We start from the raw sequence: 19,291 nt of genomic DNA, 5'->3' as shown, positions 1-19,291 counted from the left end.
AAGGAGACGCCATTTTTCTGCGCTTGCGTTAAGGCACACGACGCCATAAGTTGATGTGAATGTAAACAAAGATGGCGACTAGTTTTTCGAGCTGGTTCAAGAACGTTTTTCAGCTACTGGAAGTGAAAGCACACTAGGGGTACACCTTGAAACGTCAAGCACAAGAAGAGATAATAATATGGAAACGTGCGAACGTATACAACAGAACTGATTATTTACAAAACGATTCTGCAAAGTCTGAAAACTAAAAACTATTTATATGTCAAGTCAATCATGTTGGGTTCGCCCAAAAAATCTAATATGATTTGTAATTTTGTACAAAGAAGCAAAGGGTAACCCATAACGCGTTTAGAGCCACTGTTTATAGTTCAGTCTGTAATGTGAGCGATTCAAGTCGTGATATTTTCATTGTTGTAACTTTATCGCACGACGTCGAAGAAAATATTAAAAACTTATGGTGTAAACATTAAAGAAAGATTGCTTTGAAACAAATGTACAAATATAATAATTCAGAAATTTGACTGACAGTTCATTACATTCTGCTAGACATATGTGTTCAGTAGACGTGAATGTATATCATAAACACTTGCTTTGAATTTACTGCGAAAAATGAAAACAAACACTGATACAAAAACGTGCGAGAATAAAAGGCCTATATGGAAATGAATATTTTTATTACGTTTATCCTCTGTTTATCTTCTGTTTATCTCTTCCAAACATTCCAGTCTTCAAATATTAATTAATTGTTATTGCATTTTTTTGTTCATGGAAAAAAACTCAATAAATGTAAGTATAATAAGGTAGTTGTTTCTTATTTCATGTTCTCACTAAATATATGTGCTGTAAAACATCCTTGTATAATGATCGTTTATAATAACTCCAACTGTCATCTCTACACAGTAACTAGTTCTTTATTTATGTACGTAAACTTTTAATTTCATTCGTGGTGGTGACGTATTGATTTCAGTATCCAAAGTCAAGGTTAACACTCACAAAAAAACAAACAAACTCCAGCCTAGGCTTATATTTTTTGGTTTGATTAATTAACTGAATCAAGGTAAAACTATTTGAAAGAAGTTTCTAATTCCAGGTAAAGACACACGTAAACGATTATCTTATTAACACTTAACAACAAGTGTTTACTGACAGGATACGTCTCGGACGTAAATCGGTTTGAAAGTGTTTAATTCTGATTAAAGACACACATAAACGATTACCTTATTAACACTTAACAACAAGGCTGACAAGTTACGTGTCAGAACTACAAGTATTCATACCACCAATTATGAAACTTAGAATTTCCTTCCATTAGTTTATTTATCCAAGAAAGACACTATTACAGGACTTACACATTGCAATATCGTGATTTTCTTGGTTATATATATATATATATAGTTGCAATACCACATCACATTCGACTTTCATATGTAGAAACATACACACTAAAAAATCGGACACACTTCATAACACTGTTTGTTATATTTAAGGATTAAGTTATTATAAATATCACTGATCCTGATACGATAAAAAATAAAATTCGTTTTTAAATAGTGCAGAACACAACCTTTACGGATCACAATAACGTTAAAAGTAATATATATATATATATATTATATTTACATACATATAAATGCGTTACCTCGTTCTTTCAAACGTTTGTCGTAAATTACAAAAGTAACAGCTGACATACCTGTTCATGTGAACGGCAGTCGTGTTGCTTCTCATGATAGTCATGAAAGACAAATTAAAATAGTCATAAAATAAAAGTCGTTTGTTAAATACCCGTATCTAACTCCCTAGTGTTGTATCACAAATAGAGGCGACCAGTCTATATACGTAAATATTTATCACAAGACCATCAGAGCTATATCTTGATATATATATGGATCACAAATTTTGCTCTGACATACAAAGATCTTATATGAAAATGCAAATGTATACAACAAAACTTCTATAGATATTTAACATACATTTATATATATAATATGTACACACTTAGTCACTGAATCTAGTGAGCTATATGACTTTTACTTGCAAAAAATTCCTGAGATCTGAGAAGGAGCTGCTACGTTAGAGAAGGTAGACAGGCTCAGACCGATTGATCGGCCATTTTGGCATGGTTCTCTGCAACTTATTGGCACCCACGTGTAACGAAATAGACTGTGTTGGTTTTATCATTCGTATAATCGAAAGGGTTTCCTGTTCTTCACTTCACCGTACATGTGAAACTACAAAACTGAACTGGCGGAGTTCACTCCGAACTTTAAATATACAACAAAATTCGTTGTCAAACTGCGCGTCGAGTCACATATTTATTCTTGTTAGCGTGTGTGTGTATGTGAGCTTAGTTTTAATATATTCCTGCGTTTTAAACCCACATGTAGTTCATCTGATTCCACACGTATTAGGCACCACATATCAAGGTTATTTCTCAAACTTTAAATGTTAATTTCATTTATGATCTTCTGCAGTTTAGAGCAAATTAGGCCTACAATAGGTGCAACACGTCTTAGTTCCCCGTGAAACACTTGACTGTAAAGGTTGCTGACAAGATACACTTGTACTAGATTCAGTTAAATAATATTTAGATAAACAAACAAATGTATAAAGTAGACTAACATGCCTATGAAATAAGACAAAACAGGCGAGCTAACACGATCTTTGTCAGCGCGCCTTCTGTCACTTCTTCGGCGGCAAAAGCGGGAAGTAACGCAGCTGCTGTCGTTATTGGCGGAATCACGGTCTTGTTTGACCTGTGGTTGATATAATTTAACATTTCCAAAGATTGTTAGAAACAGTTTTAAAGGACATAAACTGATGTCCACGCAGTTTTTTCTTTCTTGTTTAAGTTAAAAATTTCAAGCGAACGTTAACATTAATAATTATGTAAAAAAAAGAAACATTTATGTTTTGGAGCTGCAAAACTCTGATGTATTAATACGCTCTAGGATAGCCTGAAATTAAAAGATAGTCGATTAATACAGGGCGTATGTTCACAAATTAAAGGACAGCCACTTAGTTTCAGGACGTCTCACTAAGGTAGGTTTGTGCACAATATGGAATGACTGATTTCCAGTATAGTGCACTTGAATCCAAACGAAAAGTACTGAATTTGTCCTGTGGTAAAACCGTCACTTTCAACCCAGGAGTTATAAAACTACTTACACCTGAACTCGTCCTACTGTAAAGCTGACTGAAAGAGTACAATTCGCCGGAGGTGGAGGTCTCCCCCCCCCTGCTTTTAGTGGTCCTAAACTGTCCGTTTTCTCTCACTAGAATCTCAGAGGCTTTTAACCCAAACAATCAGTGTAAAATGAATGAAACCCTTTCGATGACATGTAATAAATTTATCGCAGTTGTCTCGGAAACGAACTGTCAGAGAATAAACTCAGTGGTTACTTCCAAGCCTGTTTTCTATCTACGCTGCATTACATTTGTAATCTGTTTAGCTTAAGTTCAACATTAAAGATATAGATACCTTTAACTTTCGATGATTTTATTCTTGATAATTCAAGTTTTAATGTAGGGGTCTCTAGTGGAGCGAAGAATAACTTTGTCTTACATAGCCACAGGTGACTGTGGATCTTCCTCGTGCAACAGACTTTCTTTGGTGTCACTTCCAGAGTATAGATTTCCGCTTTCTTGATTTTCGAGAAATTGAACTGTATTTTCCTTTTTTTGCTTCATTCTTCGGTTTTGAAACCAGATTTTGATCTGTCGCTCGGTTAGGCCTAAAGTGTGAGCTATTTCTGTTCTTCGTCGTCTGGTCAAATACTTATTAAAATGGAACTCTTTCTCCAACTCAAGAGTTTGATAGCGAGTGTACGTCTGTCGAGTCCTCTTTGGTGCTTGACCAGAATCTGATGATAAAAGATAATACTAATAATTTAAATTACCCCTAAAATGTTTTCTGTTTAAAGGTTATTATAAGATCTTTCAACTTTCAACATGTATATCGAATTAACCCTTAACATGTACACGTAACCGTTTTGATGAGCGGAGTTAGTTAGAAAAAAAAAAAATTCATTGATCACGCGAATCGCGAGGTTTCACGTGAGAGTGTTTTATGGTTGTCTGAGCTAGTGAGTTTACAGATGCGAGTTGTTTGAAAAAAAAAAAGAGATGGTTTTTTAAACATATCGCTGAATAAACTATACATACTGACCTGTGTACGATTTCATCCAAGGATAAAAGTTAGGCTTGACTCCTGAGTAAGTTGTCTGAGGCGAATCTCGAAGTCTGCCGTCGTAGCTCTGGGGGGTTACGGTGGGTGTTGTTTCTAAAGCAGGATTGCTTGGAGGAGGGAATGTTAACTTACAGCTGGTAAACTCTCGTTCTTCAACTGAGAAAGAAGTTGATTCGGGACGGGACGGTAGAACACCCGGATAAAAATTCTGTATTACGTCACATGCTCCTGGGCTTTGGTCATATGAGGGAGTTTTTGCCGGAATATTTGGCACGTCTATTCTTCCGTAATCTGATGGGTAGCGTGTACAATAAGATGCTGTTGGGGCATATTGGTGGATATTAGTATCACTGAAATTCGAGCTGCATTTAGAATTTTGCACTAAAAAAATATTCTGATTATTGTTTGGCCAATTATTGGACGAAATTTCACCGAAATACGAACTCATAATGAAGGTTAAGATGCGAGCGACAAATGATTTGGGTTCCCCCTTGCACCCGCGACCCTAACGTCCAGACCATAATGATATTCAGCGAAAAAAGTGTCACGTGACTGGCGTTGGCCAATGATGTCCCAGAGATGACCGCTGTCACTCAGTAAACTAACTTCTCGTGTGCTGAGCTTCATGGCCGTCTCAGGGCCTGTGAGATATGAATCAATGAACTTTGGAGATATTTTTAAACGTTCAAGATGGGACACCTGTTTGAGCCTCAACTCAACGATATGTAGAGTGAACAAAGGGATCGTGATGAAAAGGAAAAGCATATTTTAGTCGCACATGTAATTGATGTATGCTAATTTTGTTTTTCTTTATATATTTTAAAATATGTCACAATCTTGAAATCTGTGCTTACCTAACAAATAAGTTAATTATCTTAACTTCAGGCTTCACATAACCAGATGATCAGGCCACTCGTCTCGTAATCTGAAGGTCGCGGGATCGAATCCGCATCAAACATGCTCGCCTTTTCAGTCGTGGAGCAGTTATAATGTTTCGATTAATCCCACTATTCATTGATAAAAGAGTAGCCGAACAGTTGGCAGTGGGTAGTGATGACTACCTGTCTTCCCTCTAATCTTACACTGCTAAATTAGGGACGACTATTACGGATAGTCCTTGTGTAGTTTTCCGCGAAATTCAAGCAAACAAGGCTTAACTTCATTCTCTTATATTGATACTTTACTTCTTTTGCTAATATTAATATCATTTATTATTTACGTCTCTTACCAAACACCATCCAAACATGCTCGCCCTTTCAGCCGTGGGGACGTTATAATTCAACGATTAATCCCACTGTTCATTGGTAAAAAAGTAGTCCAAGAGTTGGCGGTGGGCAGTGATGACTAACTGCTTTCCCTCTTATACTGCTAAATTAGGGACGGCTGGCGCAGATAGCCCTCGTGCAGTTGTGTGCGAAATTTAAAAACAAAACAAACGAACCATTTCTATATTCTTGTATTTAAAAAGCATTACATATTTTGTTAAAAGTTATGTGTGAAAACTGGTGCGTGATTGTGGTCAGTGAATGATGGCAAGGTAACTTCAAATAATTATTTAATGAATTTTTTTTTGTCTATTAAGCCCTTAATCAATAATACAATTCATAATAAAATTGCATTTTCGCTGTATTTCCAGTACAATAATAACATTTAAATGAACGTACATTGCTAGAATTTGAGATGACATCTGACATTGTAATGTAGCTACAACACGTGACGGTCATAATTTTATATTTGTGTTTGGATTTCAGCCAAGGATGCTTAACAACAATGCTATTCATTTTCGTCCCAAACAGTTGTAACAAGAAAGACGATCCACATGGTATGTTAAGCCTTTTTTTTTTCCTTCTTTCTTTCACTTTAGTGAACCACTACAGAGCACTCTAGATGTAAAACGATTTTTTTCTCTTCTCTCCCTCTGTGGATAAAGCTTACTGAAAACAATTAATGTTTATATTTGGTAATAGGAACGATTTGTTTGTGCCCTACTATATCAATAACATACCAAATAATTACTGTGATGCAATTTTAGGGTTCTCAAAAATTGGATTTATATTCATAGAACACCACTCTATGACTCAAAGAGCAAACCGGGTTGACTCAGTGCTTGAAACAATAGCAATAGCAATAGCCTGAAAACCGGGTTTCGATACCGTAATAGGCAAAGATTTGTTTGTTTGTTTGTTTTGGAATTTCGCACAAAGTTACTCGAGGGCTATCTGTACTAGCCGTCCCTAATTTAGCAGTGTAAGACTAGAGGGAAGGCAGCTAGTCATCACCACCCACCGCCAACTCTTGGACTACTCTTTTACCAACGAATAGCGGGATTGACCGCACATTATAACGCCCCTACGGCTGGGAGGGCGAGCATGTTTGGCGCGACTCGGGCGCGAACCCGCGACCCTCAGATTACGAAGCGCACGCCTTAACGCGCTAGGCCATGCCAGGCCTAGTAGGCAAAGAAGCTAGCCCTTTGAAAAATACGTTTAGAAAGCGAGTCGAACGTGTTTCGAAATACAGTGTCTTAAGAACCGAACATCAATATCACCCGTGCTCTTTACTTCTTAGTTCATAGTTATTACATGTTAATGCTTTACAAGTATAAATACAGAGAGAAAGAAGGGTCTATATTGAGGTTGGTGGCGTTGTAAGAATAAGACGTTAAAGTAATACTGGAACAAAATTATGTGAGGATTTTCAAGACAGGTCATTAGAAAAGAAATGTTTTGCGAGTTAAACTTATTTTCTGTAACCTAAATAAAAAACACTGATAGTTTTTTTTCTTACGTCACTTTAAGTATTCAATTTCTGTTGTACGAGTAAAGTTATCCGAAAGCTGAATTAAAATAAGGTTGAATTGTATCTATTGTGGTATTTAGTTTTTGTTTTGAATTTCGCGCAAAGTTACACCAGGGCTATCTGCGCTAGCTGTCCCTAATTTAGCAGTGTAAGACTAGAGGGAGGGCAGCTAGTCATCACTGCCCACCGCCAATTCTTGGGCTGCTCTTTCACCAACGAATAGTGGGATTGACCGTAACATTATAACGCCCCCACGGCTGAAATGGCGAGTATGTTTGGTGCGATCGGGATTCGAACCCGCGTTCCTCAGATTACGAGTCGGAACGCCTTCACCCACCTGGTTATGCCGGGCCTGAAAAAATAGTTTAGTTACTTATAAGATATTGGGGATATTCATGTATTTGATACAGAAGAATCTAAATAGAAAGGCTTCTACAAAGACTTGATGACATCTGCAAACTCAGCAAGCCTAAGGATTTTCCAGCCGATCCAGTTTCATAATGCAGTACACCAAGAAGAATTGATCGATTACCTTGCAAAATGCTGTACAAATTGCGCGCGATTTGGTTTTTAAAACTCGCACATAGACCGAGAATTAAATTCTGAAATCATTTTGTAACGTAATTGCTAATACTTCATCCACGTACAAGCCAAAAAAGACAGACCTTGAAGCTGACTCAAGTTTCGAAGGCCTAGTCCAGGATGCTAATTAGAACCGCAGCGTCAAGATTACAGCAGCTAAGTTTAGTATATAAATTCATACAGTGATGTTACTGCGAGAGTATGGTTACATTTAGAAATGAAGGTTTCTTATCATTAAATAAAAAACAACGACAAAATAAATGGTATGAAGGTGGTGGTACAACTATTAGCAAAGTATTTTTAGTTCAACACATTAAGCTTAAATTAGCAAAGGAAAAAACAAAACTTTATGTTTCAATTGATCTTATAATTATTGTTATTATCTACTGTAAAAATCAGTTTATTGTGGTGCCATTTATTGGACGTATACATAGATAAATCGCCCATTTTTTGTCATTGTCTGGAATAATAAGAGGAGGTGGTTATTTGCTAACAGACTTAATGATTTGAAAATTTGTTTATATCTTCAACATACAGAGTGCAACTCGTGTACACTTAAATCAAACTTTCGCCAACGATAATGTTTCTAGCACAAACAAAAGTGTTGAGTTAGGTCCATAATCACACGTGAAAATATTAATATCGATTAATTATTGGAAAAAAGTGGATCGGTTTGGTTTGGTTGTTTTGAATTTCGCGCGAAGCCACACGAGAGCTATCTGCGCTAGCTGATCCCAATTCAGCAGTGTAAGTCTAGAGTGAAAGCAGCTAGTCATCAGCACGAACCGCTAACTGTTGGGCTACTCTTTTACCCACCAATCGTGGGATTGACCTTCACATTATAACGTCGCCAAGGTTAAAAGGACGATCATATTTGGTGAGACGGGGATTCGAACCCGCAACCCTCGTATTACGAGTTGAGTGCCTCAATCACCTGGCCAGGCCGGACCGAGTGGATCACAAAAACGCAGTTTTGTCATTGGTTATGGAAAAAGAACGCGCACACTGAGCGAGGGTTTTGTAAGTTATTTGTACTTATGAACATACAGCCCAAAATCGCAAGAGAAGAAGCCCATGTTACTTAAGTTACCAAATAGCGCAAACAATACTAGTTACCAAATAGTGCAAACAATACTTGCTATATGAAAATCCATTTTAATTTCTTTGTAATAGATTTATAATTGTTAAAAAAAATGGGCAAATTTTTGTTCATAAAATAAATACGATTTAATATTTATCTTATATCGTTTCTCGAAATAATACCGCTTTTAACAAGTGTTATAATTACTATTATTTCGATGTCATTTTCAAAAGCTTTCATGTCATACCTATACATGTAAATGTGAGTGGGAAACTCGACTTCATTACTTCTAACTCGCGCTTACAGTGCCAAATTTCTACCCTCGAACTTTTTCCCCCTCTAATGATCTACTTATTGAATTAAAATAGAAACTCTCTAAACAGCAAAATATATATATATATATACCCCGCTTCCACTCCATCATCTCTCTCACTAGTTCAAACTCAACGCTTCTTTATGATTGGCTGATCAGCCATGAACACGGTTTCCCAGGGAGAAACATGCTAACACAGGTACTAAGATAACTTTAGCGGGCTTTCCAGTGACTTTAAGACCTATATATTAACATGAGTTATGTGTATCGCTAAGCATGAAGAAGAGAACAAACAAAAAAGCCCCTCCCCTGTCTGGAGTTTATTTCAACAGTTAATATATGTTGTTATAACGTTTCATAAATAATATAACGGCTGTATTGTAAAACAAGTGTTTTGACAATATATCAAGTATAGTAAGTTACATCAAGAGGCGTAAAGAGGTGTGTGAAAAAAGCCGTATTTTACTCCCTTCTTGGGATAGTTGTTATTCATTCTATTAGCGAGGTCGTAAATAAAAGACACTAGGAAACAGTTGTGCTTCATAGAAGTTCGTATGTCCAATGTGTGGAGTTAATTACGCTATTTGTTTGTTTGTTTTTCAGTGTTTTTCTGTATTTTTTTGTTGACGTCGACATGTTATATTTTCGCGGTGGAACAAATCTCAAATTACGACACGAATGTTATTCCAAGTCATTGTGGCGTTAAAACACTCTCCCCTTCCCGTCACACAGGAATTGATGTCCATTTTTTTCTTTTACTGAATTCTAAGCATTTCGTGTGAATCTTCTTAATGGACGAAGTTGCGAGTATCATAACATTTCGGGAAAAAAATTGATCGAGGCAGTTTAAGGTGTGAGAGCACGTCACTGAAATACCCCTGGATCCCCTTACCCCCAGACTCCACGGAGTGTGGGGATCTGCATTGTTAGTGGTCTACAAGATATTTCTAATTGTTATTACAATGACCTTCTTTCGTAAACATGTAAGAAAATGTGATTCCTATTTTTGGGATATTTCAACGTGACAAAACAAAAACGGATCATCAGAAAGCACTGATGTGTCGTTCTTGTAGAACACTTTACGTCACAATAAACAACACATGGGTAGCAGTTGTATAAAACTGACTATTGTTAACTGTGTGTTTTTGTGTGTTTTTTTCTTATAGTAAAGCCACATAGGGCTATCTGCTCAGCCCACCGAGGGGAATCGAACCCCTGATTTTAGCGTTGTAAACTATTGTTAACTTAAAAGGATTCTAATGACCTCTTTATATTGTAACAATTTTTAATTTACCATCTATACAAATATATGTTTTTAGAGATATATATTTATGTATGTAGTGTGTAATCTGATTATTTCTAATGTACCAAGTAAGTGTAAGTGGGTAAGAAGTTTTCTTTTTAATCATACATATCTGTGTGAGACTGAAAAAAAAAACACACACACTTACGAAGTAACCACTGTTTGTTTTATTTATATGGATTTAGTTTTGTAGCTGAAATGTTTAATAAAGGACCATAATACAGAAAAAAACACACTAAGTTTGTCCACATATAGTGAACAAGAAAAGATTTATATACTGGCGATTAATAATACGGGGATATAACAGGATCTGCGTACGACATCTGTGAATGAATATTTGTTTAAACCGTGAGGAAATACTTTAACCTAAAGGTTGACATGCGCAAGTATTTCTGTACAACTATTTAGTGAAATCGATTTAGATCAACAGGTGTTCACGTGAATAGCGCATGAAGGTTCATATGTTTATAACTGTTTATTTAAACACACCTTAAACAGTAACACTTCACCGTGTTTGGTTCTTTGTTTCTTTTCACAATTGTTTCAATTAACATAGAAGCAAGTTATATAATGCAGGATGATCTGACATATGTTCTGTTTTTCAAAAATTAAAAGGTTCTTTGTTTAGTTGTATGTAACGACAGATTTTATCACAGTTTGTATACCAGTACGTATTAGTGTATTATTTAAAGATATAATATCAGGCATATGAAAAAGGAAGTGATTTTGTAAAAAGGCGAGGAAGTTCATGATTTTATAATGTAATAGTTTACAATTAGGAGTAAAATTTCCAGTCAAACTGTATAAGCAACAAATGGCGAATATCACAGTTTTTACATTTTTAGAATAACCAATGTACTACTAAACATGCAATTTTTGTACTATTGTGATCATAGTGTATGTAATTGTTAAGTGTTAACAATATTGTTCAAAATAACCTACAGACATATACGTGATTATAATATACCTGATTGTTAACAGTTTTGTTATCAATATTGTTCAAGAAAACCTACAGATGTACACATAATAATAATACTTCATCCCTATCAAGTAAAATAAACATATGTTTACTTGTTTTAAATTTGTTTGTGAAAAGTCTAGGAGTTTTCAGAACGATAAAAATTCTTGTCTTATACAATGTAATCAAATACAAATTTTCTTATATCATTTCTTAAGATACTACACGGATTACATAAATACATGTGTGGTATACACAATAAAAATACATTTGGTGTGGGGAAATACATGATGTGAGTGGAAGTTATGTGATATGAACTGTGTGTGTATGTGGGGTGTGAACTGTGTGTGTATGTGGGGTGTGGACTGTGTGACTGTGTGTGTGTATGTGGGGTGTGGAGTGTGTGTGTATGTGGGGTGTGAACTGTGTGTGTATGTGGGGTGTGATGTGAACTGTGTGTGTATGTGTGATGTGAACTGTGTGTGTATGTGTGATGTGAACTGTGTGTGTATGTGGGGTGTGAACTGTGTGTGTATGTGGGGTGTGAACTGTGTGTACAAGAATGGGTGGTATAACTAAGTATGTACAAGTAAGTATGTTTATCAAATATGTCAAGTTTCAAATAACAGTTTTGCTTCACTAAGGAAATAATACACTGGAGATTTACTCTGAAGGTCCAGTGTTTTAAAAGACGTTACTACGTGAAATTAGTTTCAGCATTGTTACTGGATACATAAGTCATGTCTAATTTATCCAAATTAAATGTTTTAAAACTACCATAATTCTTGATGATCTCTAAGGGGTATATGTCAAAAATAGCTTATTAGATACATCTATTAATTTATACATTTAATAAAAATGGTTTTAAAGTAAAATAAAGCTTTGTTTTTACATAAAAGGAAAACAGAGAATATATTAATAAAGTCAATTATATGTTTTAATTTCTTTGATGAAAATTAAAAAAAAACTTAATATAATTAATATTTTAAAATAAGACTAATTGCAAGGCAATTATTGAAGCCCAGAGCGTGTTTTATGGTTTTTCATGAGCAAATAGGCCCAACAATTTCTTGAATAGAGAAAGATAGTAATATATAGGTTGACAACAAAAACGTAAAAGTAATTATTAAGGTAACCAAATGTTTTAACTTGCTGTTTTTTCATGAAAAAAACAACAACACATAATAGTGTTGTAGAATACAATATGGTATAATAGGATATACTGTGATAGATCTAAGTTAAAAATGTAACTGCAAGAGCAGTTATCAGAACCCTTTATAGCAAAAACCATTGATAACATCTAAGCATTGATATCAGTATACTATGAAAACAAAATGGTTCTTAAATGAGAAATTAGTTTTTGTGTTTAGATGAACAGAACACTGGGTTTTTGTTATTTGTCTTTTTGGATTTAAGAACCATTTTTAACTCTTCTTCTTTCATTTGTATTATGGTTCTATTGTGATGTATCTCTGTTGTATTGTGGTGTATCTTGGTTCTATTGTGATGTATCTCTGTTGTATTGTGGTGTATCTTGGTTCTATTGTGATGTATCTCTGTTGTATTATGTTGTATCTCTGTTGTATTGTGATGTATCTTGGTTCTATTGTGATATATCTATGTTGTATTACAGTGTATTTTGGTTGTATTGTGTTGTATCTCTGTTGTATTACAGTGTATTTCGGTTGTATTGTGTTGTATCTCTGTTGTATTGTATGTATCTCAGTTTTATTGTAGTTTACCCAATTAAAGTGATATAGGTAGTATTTTTTCTTAATTTTTAAAAATAAAACGCTGTATTTATTGTCAATGCCTTCGTATAACTTAGTAGACTTCTATGTATTGTAACCCTGTCCATGAATCAACAACTGTCAGTAATATATTAAGTTATTCAATTAACCATATGATGTTTCCCTAATAATGAAATTATTCATATACAAATAATAATGTTTGTAAGGACTTGTTACACGTCCTGTAGGTCGACTTTATGTGAAACGGGTAAACGAGGAATAAAACTGGTAAAAACTGGAAAGAGTAAGATATCTCGTAAATGATTTTATAAAAGAAAAATGTTCAACTAAAAACGTGTTTCTAGTGACACAATGCTAAAAATAAAACATTAACTTACATTATAAAGTCAACTGTACCGCGTGAATAGACAACCTTGTAGCTGGTAGTTGAAGTACGTGCGGCGCCATTTTTCTTGTTTTGTGTCTCTACGACCTTGTTTTACAGTCATCTGACTTAACACTGTTGGCCGTACAGGTAGGCCTAAATGATAACTCAACTTCAATTAGAGAATGTATAATAGATAAAGATTAGAGCTTACGACAATTTATATATATATCTGCTATTCTGGTACGCTTCGTTTCTTTATGTCATATTCGAACAAAATATTATCTTTCCATGTCGCTTTTTGTTTTCCGAACCTTGGTGTCTCTCATAAGAGTACAATTGAACTGGCATGTCAGAAATACACCGTGAGTTTCTTAAGCCTTGGAATGCGAGTGTGTTAAACCAGTGTGATCCTCTCTGTTAAAGTGTGTTGGTCAGTTCAAAATCAGAATGACCCGTGTCACGAAAGGTAAGTGCCCGTATATTTAAAGTTTCATCAATCAAGAACCTCTTGTCTGTTCTTAATTGGTGCTTTTAGTTTAGTGATCACATTACTCTGGACAACTCTCTTTATCTTTGAAATTTTCACACCAGGAACATTCCTTTTCGGGACAAAGCTATCGACGACGTCCATCGCCTCTGAAATGAACTGGTCATATACTGGCGACCCTGCTGATAAGGTCGGACAGCAAGAGCTTTGATAATATAAAGATGAATGCGTTGCTCACGCTGTGAGAAAATAGCTGTTACCATGACAACGTGGTCTATTTGATCGATACCAGCAGTTTCCAGAGAAACCAGCAACATTTACAAACACTGCATGTAAAAAAATTCCATTCAAAGTGGAGCTATTTCTTTCTTCGGAATATTTTCTTTTTTCACGTTGTTAAAGGCATCGACTACGAACTAGTGTAGGATGTTTAAAAGTCACTCGTATGATATTAGCAAAAAAGTTGTTTCTATTCTCTGAAAATAACCCAATAAAAGAGTTATACTTGTCATATCGCTGAATACAAACTCATATATATATATTTGTTTTTAAATTAAACTGAATGTTATAGAAGCATTAGAATGTAACAAACTGAAATAATGTGATCTACTTTTCGCTAGTTTAATAACGTTTATCAGTCTTTATTGTGTTTGAATACTGTGAAAAAAATATTTAACGAATGTATACAAACCGTATATTAATAATAGCTGCTAGCTTATAACACTATGCAAAAAAAAAAATTGTTACTTTTTCTTGTTCCTGGACAGAAAGTGTTATTTCCCAATTGCTTATGCCTAAAGTAAATAGAAAAGACCTGGTTTCTCTTCAAACTTTGCTTTTGTGACCTGAGAGCATATAACAAAAACATGATGGGACACTATACTAGGGGCTGATACGTTAAAGTGATTTACATTACAGTCACAAATCTCGAAAAACTACTCACTTATAAACGTTTTTGTACAACTTTGGTATAAATACATGTAAATCTTGATTCATATGTTGTTTTATTCAGATCTTATGTAAATGAAATGTGTGCAAATTTGCCCGTTTTTACATAGAAAATAAATTAATTTCTAAATTTCATTATCCAGGTCACAAAAGCAAAGTTCGAAGGGAATAATGGCCATTTTCTGAGCTTTCACAACACAAGCAATTAAAAAATAACACATACTATCCAGGAACAAAATTTGTGTTACATAGTGATATTATATGAATACCGATATAAATATTTAATTTAATACATTAATTAAAAGTAATTAAAACATAATTAAGAATCTTTTGTTTGTTTGTTTTTTATTAATTGAACGTATTTTTTCGTTTTGGATATATATTTATATTTCTATAAACTTTTTATGTTATCTTAATGTCCAAACATGGAGATTAAGAGGCTATATTTCCCGTTGTTAAAAACAAACGTAATCGACATAAAAAAGATCATATTAAAGATCAAATTGAGGCATACATCACAATAAATACTTCTTTCTGGAACTGTTTAAATTTACATTTTCCAATGGGATCTTTATCGTGCTATATTAATTGTTATTTTTATGGTCACTTCAGTTAAGCTTTTATCAAACTTGACAAAGTATAATGCTTTTTTTAAATATAAATGTATTTAAATTAAATAGGAAGAAGCGTATATACGTTGAAGTGTATTCAAGTTAGATATATGTATTGATTTAGGGATAAAAAACCTTGTGAAAAATTTATGAGTACCTATTCGAAATAATATAAGGAAAATTGACCCCCGCTAGTACAGCGGTAAGTCTAAGGATTTGCAACGCTAAAATCAAGGGTTCGATTCCCTTCGGTGGGCTCAGCAGATAGCCCTATGTGGCTTTGCTGTAAGAAAACACACACACACGTTGGGAAAATTAGTCAAATGAAGTCATTTCTGCAGATTTAGGAAAACTACGTGCAATGAAGTCAGCTCAAAACAGTAGCGCCCCCCAGTGTCACAACTGTGTGTCTGCGGACTGATACCGCTTAAAACCGGGTTTCGACACCGTCTTGCGCAGAGTACAGATAGTACGTTGTGTAGTTTTGGGTTTAATTCCAAAACAAACAAAACAGTAGTAAGTGAAATGAACAAACTTAACAAGACAAGTTACTAGCATCAAAACATAGTTTAATACATTACAAATATCACGCGATATTTATTAATTATAATGAAAAATGACTATTTCTTCGTAAACAAAATATGCAATCACAGAATTCGTGTTTGTTTTTTTTTTTGTTGTTTCTTTTCTTATAACTTAGATTTAACAACTCGTTAACTTTTAATGAACATATAAAGCAGCTTGAGGGGCAGAAAGTTTGGAAAGATGTGCAACAAAGAGCATTCAAACCCCTCAGTTACACACAGCACATCATAAAAGGCAATTGGTCGGGACTATTTCAGCATTCTCTGACAACCAATATTGTACTTTTATGAACAATGGCGGCCCCCTTTGAACTTACGTTATTAAAGACAATTGATTTCCAATGGAGGATCTATAGTATATATAAAGCATTTACTGGTTAGTTACAGTAAAGTATAGAACTTAATGGGTGCACTTCGCATAATAAAAGGTGTCAACGATTCTACCTGAGTGACACCATTATGTGTACCAGACGGGTGCATGCTGAGTACGAGGTAACTGACGAAGGTAATGAGAATAATCGTAAAATGAAATATCGTGCCACTTGCTGAGCTGGAAAGTTCTCGAAGCATGATTAATTCATGCTGTGGTCTGTCCTGAGAAGAACTGACTGAAGGAGTAAGTCATGTTAGATGTTTTTCTGTTAGGAGTTGATTGTAGGAGTGTGTTATGTTACTGACTAGTTCGGTATGAGTGTTAATCAAATGTAGGAATGTGTTATGTTACTCGCTAGTCTGACACAAGTTTGGTTGGGTATAGGAGTGTGTTGTGTCACTCGCTAGTCTGGCTGGAGTTGGGTTGAAAGTAGGAGTGTGTTATGTTACTCGCTAGTCTTACACAAGTTTGGTTGGGTATAGAAGTGTGTTGTGTCACTCAGTAGTCTGGCTGGAGTTGGGTTGGATGTAGGAGTGTGTTATGTTACTCGTTAGTCTGATACAAGTTTGGTTAGGTGTAGGAGTGTGTTGTGTCACTCAGTAGTCTGGCTGGAGTTTGATTGGATGTAGGAGTGTGTTATGTTACTCGTTAGACTGATACAAGTTTGGTTGGGTGTAGGAGTGTGTTGTGTCACTCGCTGGTCTGGCTAGAGTTGGGTTTGATGTAGGAATGTGTTATGTTACTCGCTAGTCTGATACAAGTTTGATTTGATGTAGGAATGTGTTATGTTACTCGCTAGTCTGATACAAGTTTGATTGGATGTAGGAATGTGTTATGTTACTCGCTAGTCTGATACAAGTTTGATTGGATGTAGGAGTCAGTGATGACGAGAAACCCACTTGTTGAGAAATTTATATGCAAAAACGGCTCGTTTGTGATGTAAAGTGTTTTCTCAGCCCAAACGAGCCGTTTTTGCATATAAATGGATGTAGGAGTGTGTTATGTTACTCATTGGTATGGTATAAGATTATTTGGCTGTAGGAATGTGTTATGTTACTCACTGATATGGTATAAGATTATTTGGCTGTAGGAATGTGTTATGTTACTCACTGATATGGTATAAGGTTATTTGGCTGTAGGAATGTGTTATGTTACTCACTGGTATGATGTCAGCGTTAATCGACTGTGTTATGATACTTATTAGTCTCGTATGAGTGTGTTATGTTAATCACTGGTACGACATGAGTTAGCTATAAGAACGTATTGTATTATATTGTATGATTGTTTTGTAGGAAAGGTATCGCAGACTTGATCAATATCAGACACACGTGGATACCACGTGACATCACTTGTGAGTTTGATACACTTTACTCGTGATGCCGTGCTTTTCATTAGACTGGTTTGGTTTGAATTTCGCGCAGAGTACCCGAGGGCTATCCGCACTAGCCGTCCATAATTTAGCAGTGTAAGACTAGAGGGAAGGCAGCTAATCATCACCACCCACCGCCAACTCTTGAGCGACTATTTTACCAACGAATAGTGGGATTGAGAGTAACATTATAACGTCCCCACGGCTGGAAGGGCAAACATGTTTGATGTGACGAAGATTCGAAACTGCGACCCTCGGATTACTAGTCTAGTATCTTAACCACCTGGCCATGCCGGACCCTCATTAGACTGCTAAAAGTTTAGTCCAAGCTTATATCCACTTGAATTTAATTGGTACAAGTGTTTATTCTGTCTTGGAGAGATTTGAGAAGTGCTAATAATGTTTATAGTTCATCTTACCATGGTGCATAACAAGTGTTCTGGTACTCATGGTGAAAGTATGTATTATGATAATTACTGCCCTGTCTGGCGACTCTTGTTAGTATGAAATATTTCACTTTCTTTTAACCCCTTTCCTGTGACCCCTGATCTTACGAGAGTTTAGAGCCATGTTACTTGGTATAGAGAATATTTACAGACGTGTAATAGTGATGACAACCACCTACCTGCCACACGTCCTTACAAGACTTAGATACAAGTGTAAAACATCTTACGTTACTGTTAGGAATTTGATAGAAGTTTTTAATGTAGTAATTCTTGACTTGGAAAGAGCTTGACGCACGTGTATATCATGTTCCTTACAATACTTAGATACAAGTGTAAAACATGTTATGTTTTTTCAGAAATTTGATACAAGTTTTTAATCTTGTGATTCCTGACTTGGAAAGAGTTTGGGACATGTCTGGATGTCATATAACACTCTGAGAACTGACGTATATACACTAACTTTGAGATTTGTAGTTTACTTATGTATATCAGGATTCTCCAGGGTGAAGCACGTGTTTAGTTACGTGTATGAGTGACGTACACATTCAAGCAACGAACGAACGCGTTGTTTGTAGGGTATTTACGTCTAATGTAGGATATTATCAGTGTCTAAACTTTGAACTTAATTTAAAAGTTTCACTTGTACAATGCAGTTCATTTGTAGAAAGTAGGTTGTTTTTCTAATAAAACATATGAAACAGTGGACTGAAGAAACAATGTAATATGTTGAAAGTGGTATTCGTAAAAAAATATTCTATTATTTTGTTAGTATGGATTAAAACTTCATTGTAACTGTTTTTATCTGTTATTTACCGGAAGAGTTTATAATCAAATACAGAGAGACATTAATTTATTTAGGGTTATTTGTTTGCAGTAGAGAAAAGTTACGTTAGGCTATTTATTTACTTTGTTCATCACGCAGAATAGAACCCTGGATTTTTGCGTTGTAAGTCCGTAAACTTACCGCTGTCTCACCGAAAACATCAGGTAGAAGAAAAAAAAAAACCTAAACGTTTTGTTCATGCTAAAAATATTTTAGTAGTCATGAATTTATAAGTTAAAGCGAATTATGAACGATTATTGTGTAATAACAAATTAAAGTATTTCAAACTAAACTTTGAAACAGAATCAAA

The 19,291-nt window shown here is 35.1% G+C and overlaps 1 protein-coding gene and 1 long non-coding RNA gene across 4 annotated transcripts in view; one reads left to right on the top strand and one right to left on the bottom strand.

The window, feature by feature from the left end:
- Positions 1-12,671, bottom strand: part of LOC143231824 (uncharacterized) — a 29,463-nt gene extending 16,792 nt beyond the window's left edge. For all 3 annotated transcript variants that reach the window (XM_076466490.1, XM_076466491.1, XM_076466492.1), the window contains exons 1-2: positions 4,166-12,671; positions 3,479-3,860 (exon numbers count right to left, since the gene is read on the bottom strand). In XM_076466490.1, coding sequence (XP_076322605.1) covers positions 3,559-3,860; positions 4,166-4,634 — 771 coding nt within the window. In that variant the 5' untranslated portion in view covers positions 4,635-12,671 and the 3' untranslated portion in view covers positions 3,479-3,558. The remainder of the gene's footprint in view (positions 1-3,478; positions 3,861-4,165) is intronic.
- A 350-nt stretch (positions 12,672-13,021) lies between these two features.
- On the top strand, positions 13,022-18,863 carry LOC143231827 (uncharacterized). Its single transcript, XR_013017219.1, has 2 exons — positions 13,022-13,806; positions 13,932-18,863. It is a non-coding gene; the product is annotated as an uncharacterized LOC143231827 (long non-coding RNA).
- Positions 18,864-19,291: the final 428 nt, after the last annotated feature.

This window comes from Tachypleus tridentatus, chromosome 11 (assembly GCF_004210375.1).
Source record: "Tachypleus tridentatus isolate NWPU-2018 chromosome 11, ASM421037v1, whole genome shotgun sequence".
NCBI classification, from domain to species: Eukaryota; Metazoa; Arthropoda; class Merostomata; order Xiphosura; family Limulidae; genus Tachypleus; species Tachypleus tridentatus.
The sequence above is the reverse complement of the archived record's forward strand: the minus strand, read 5'-3'. Positions and strand labels throughout refer to the sequence as shown.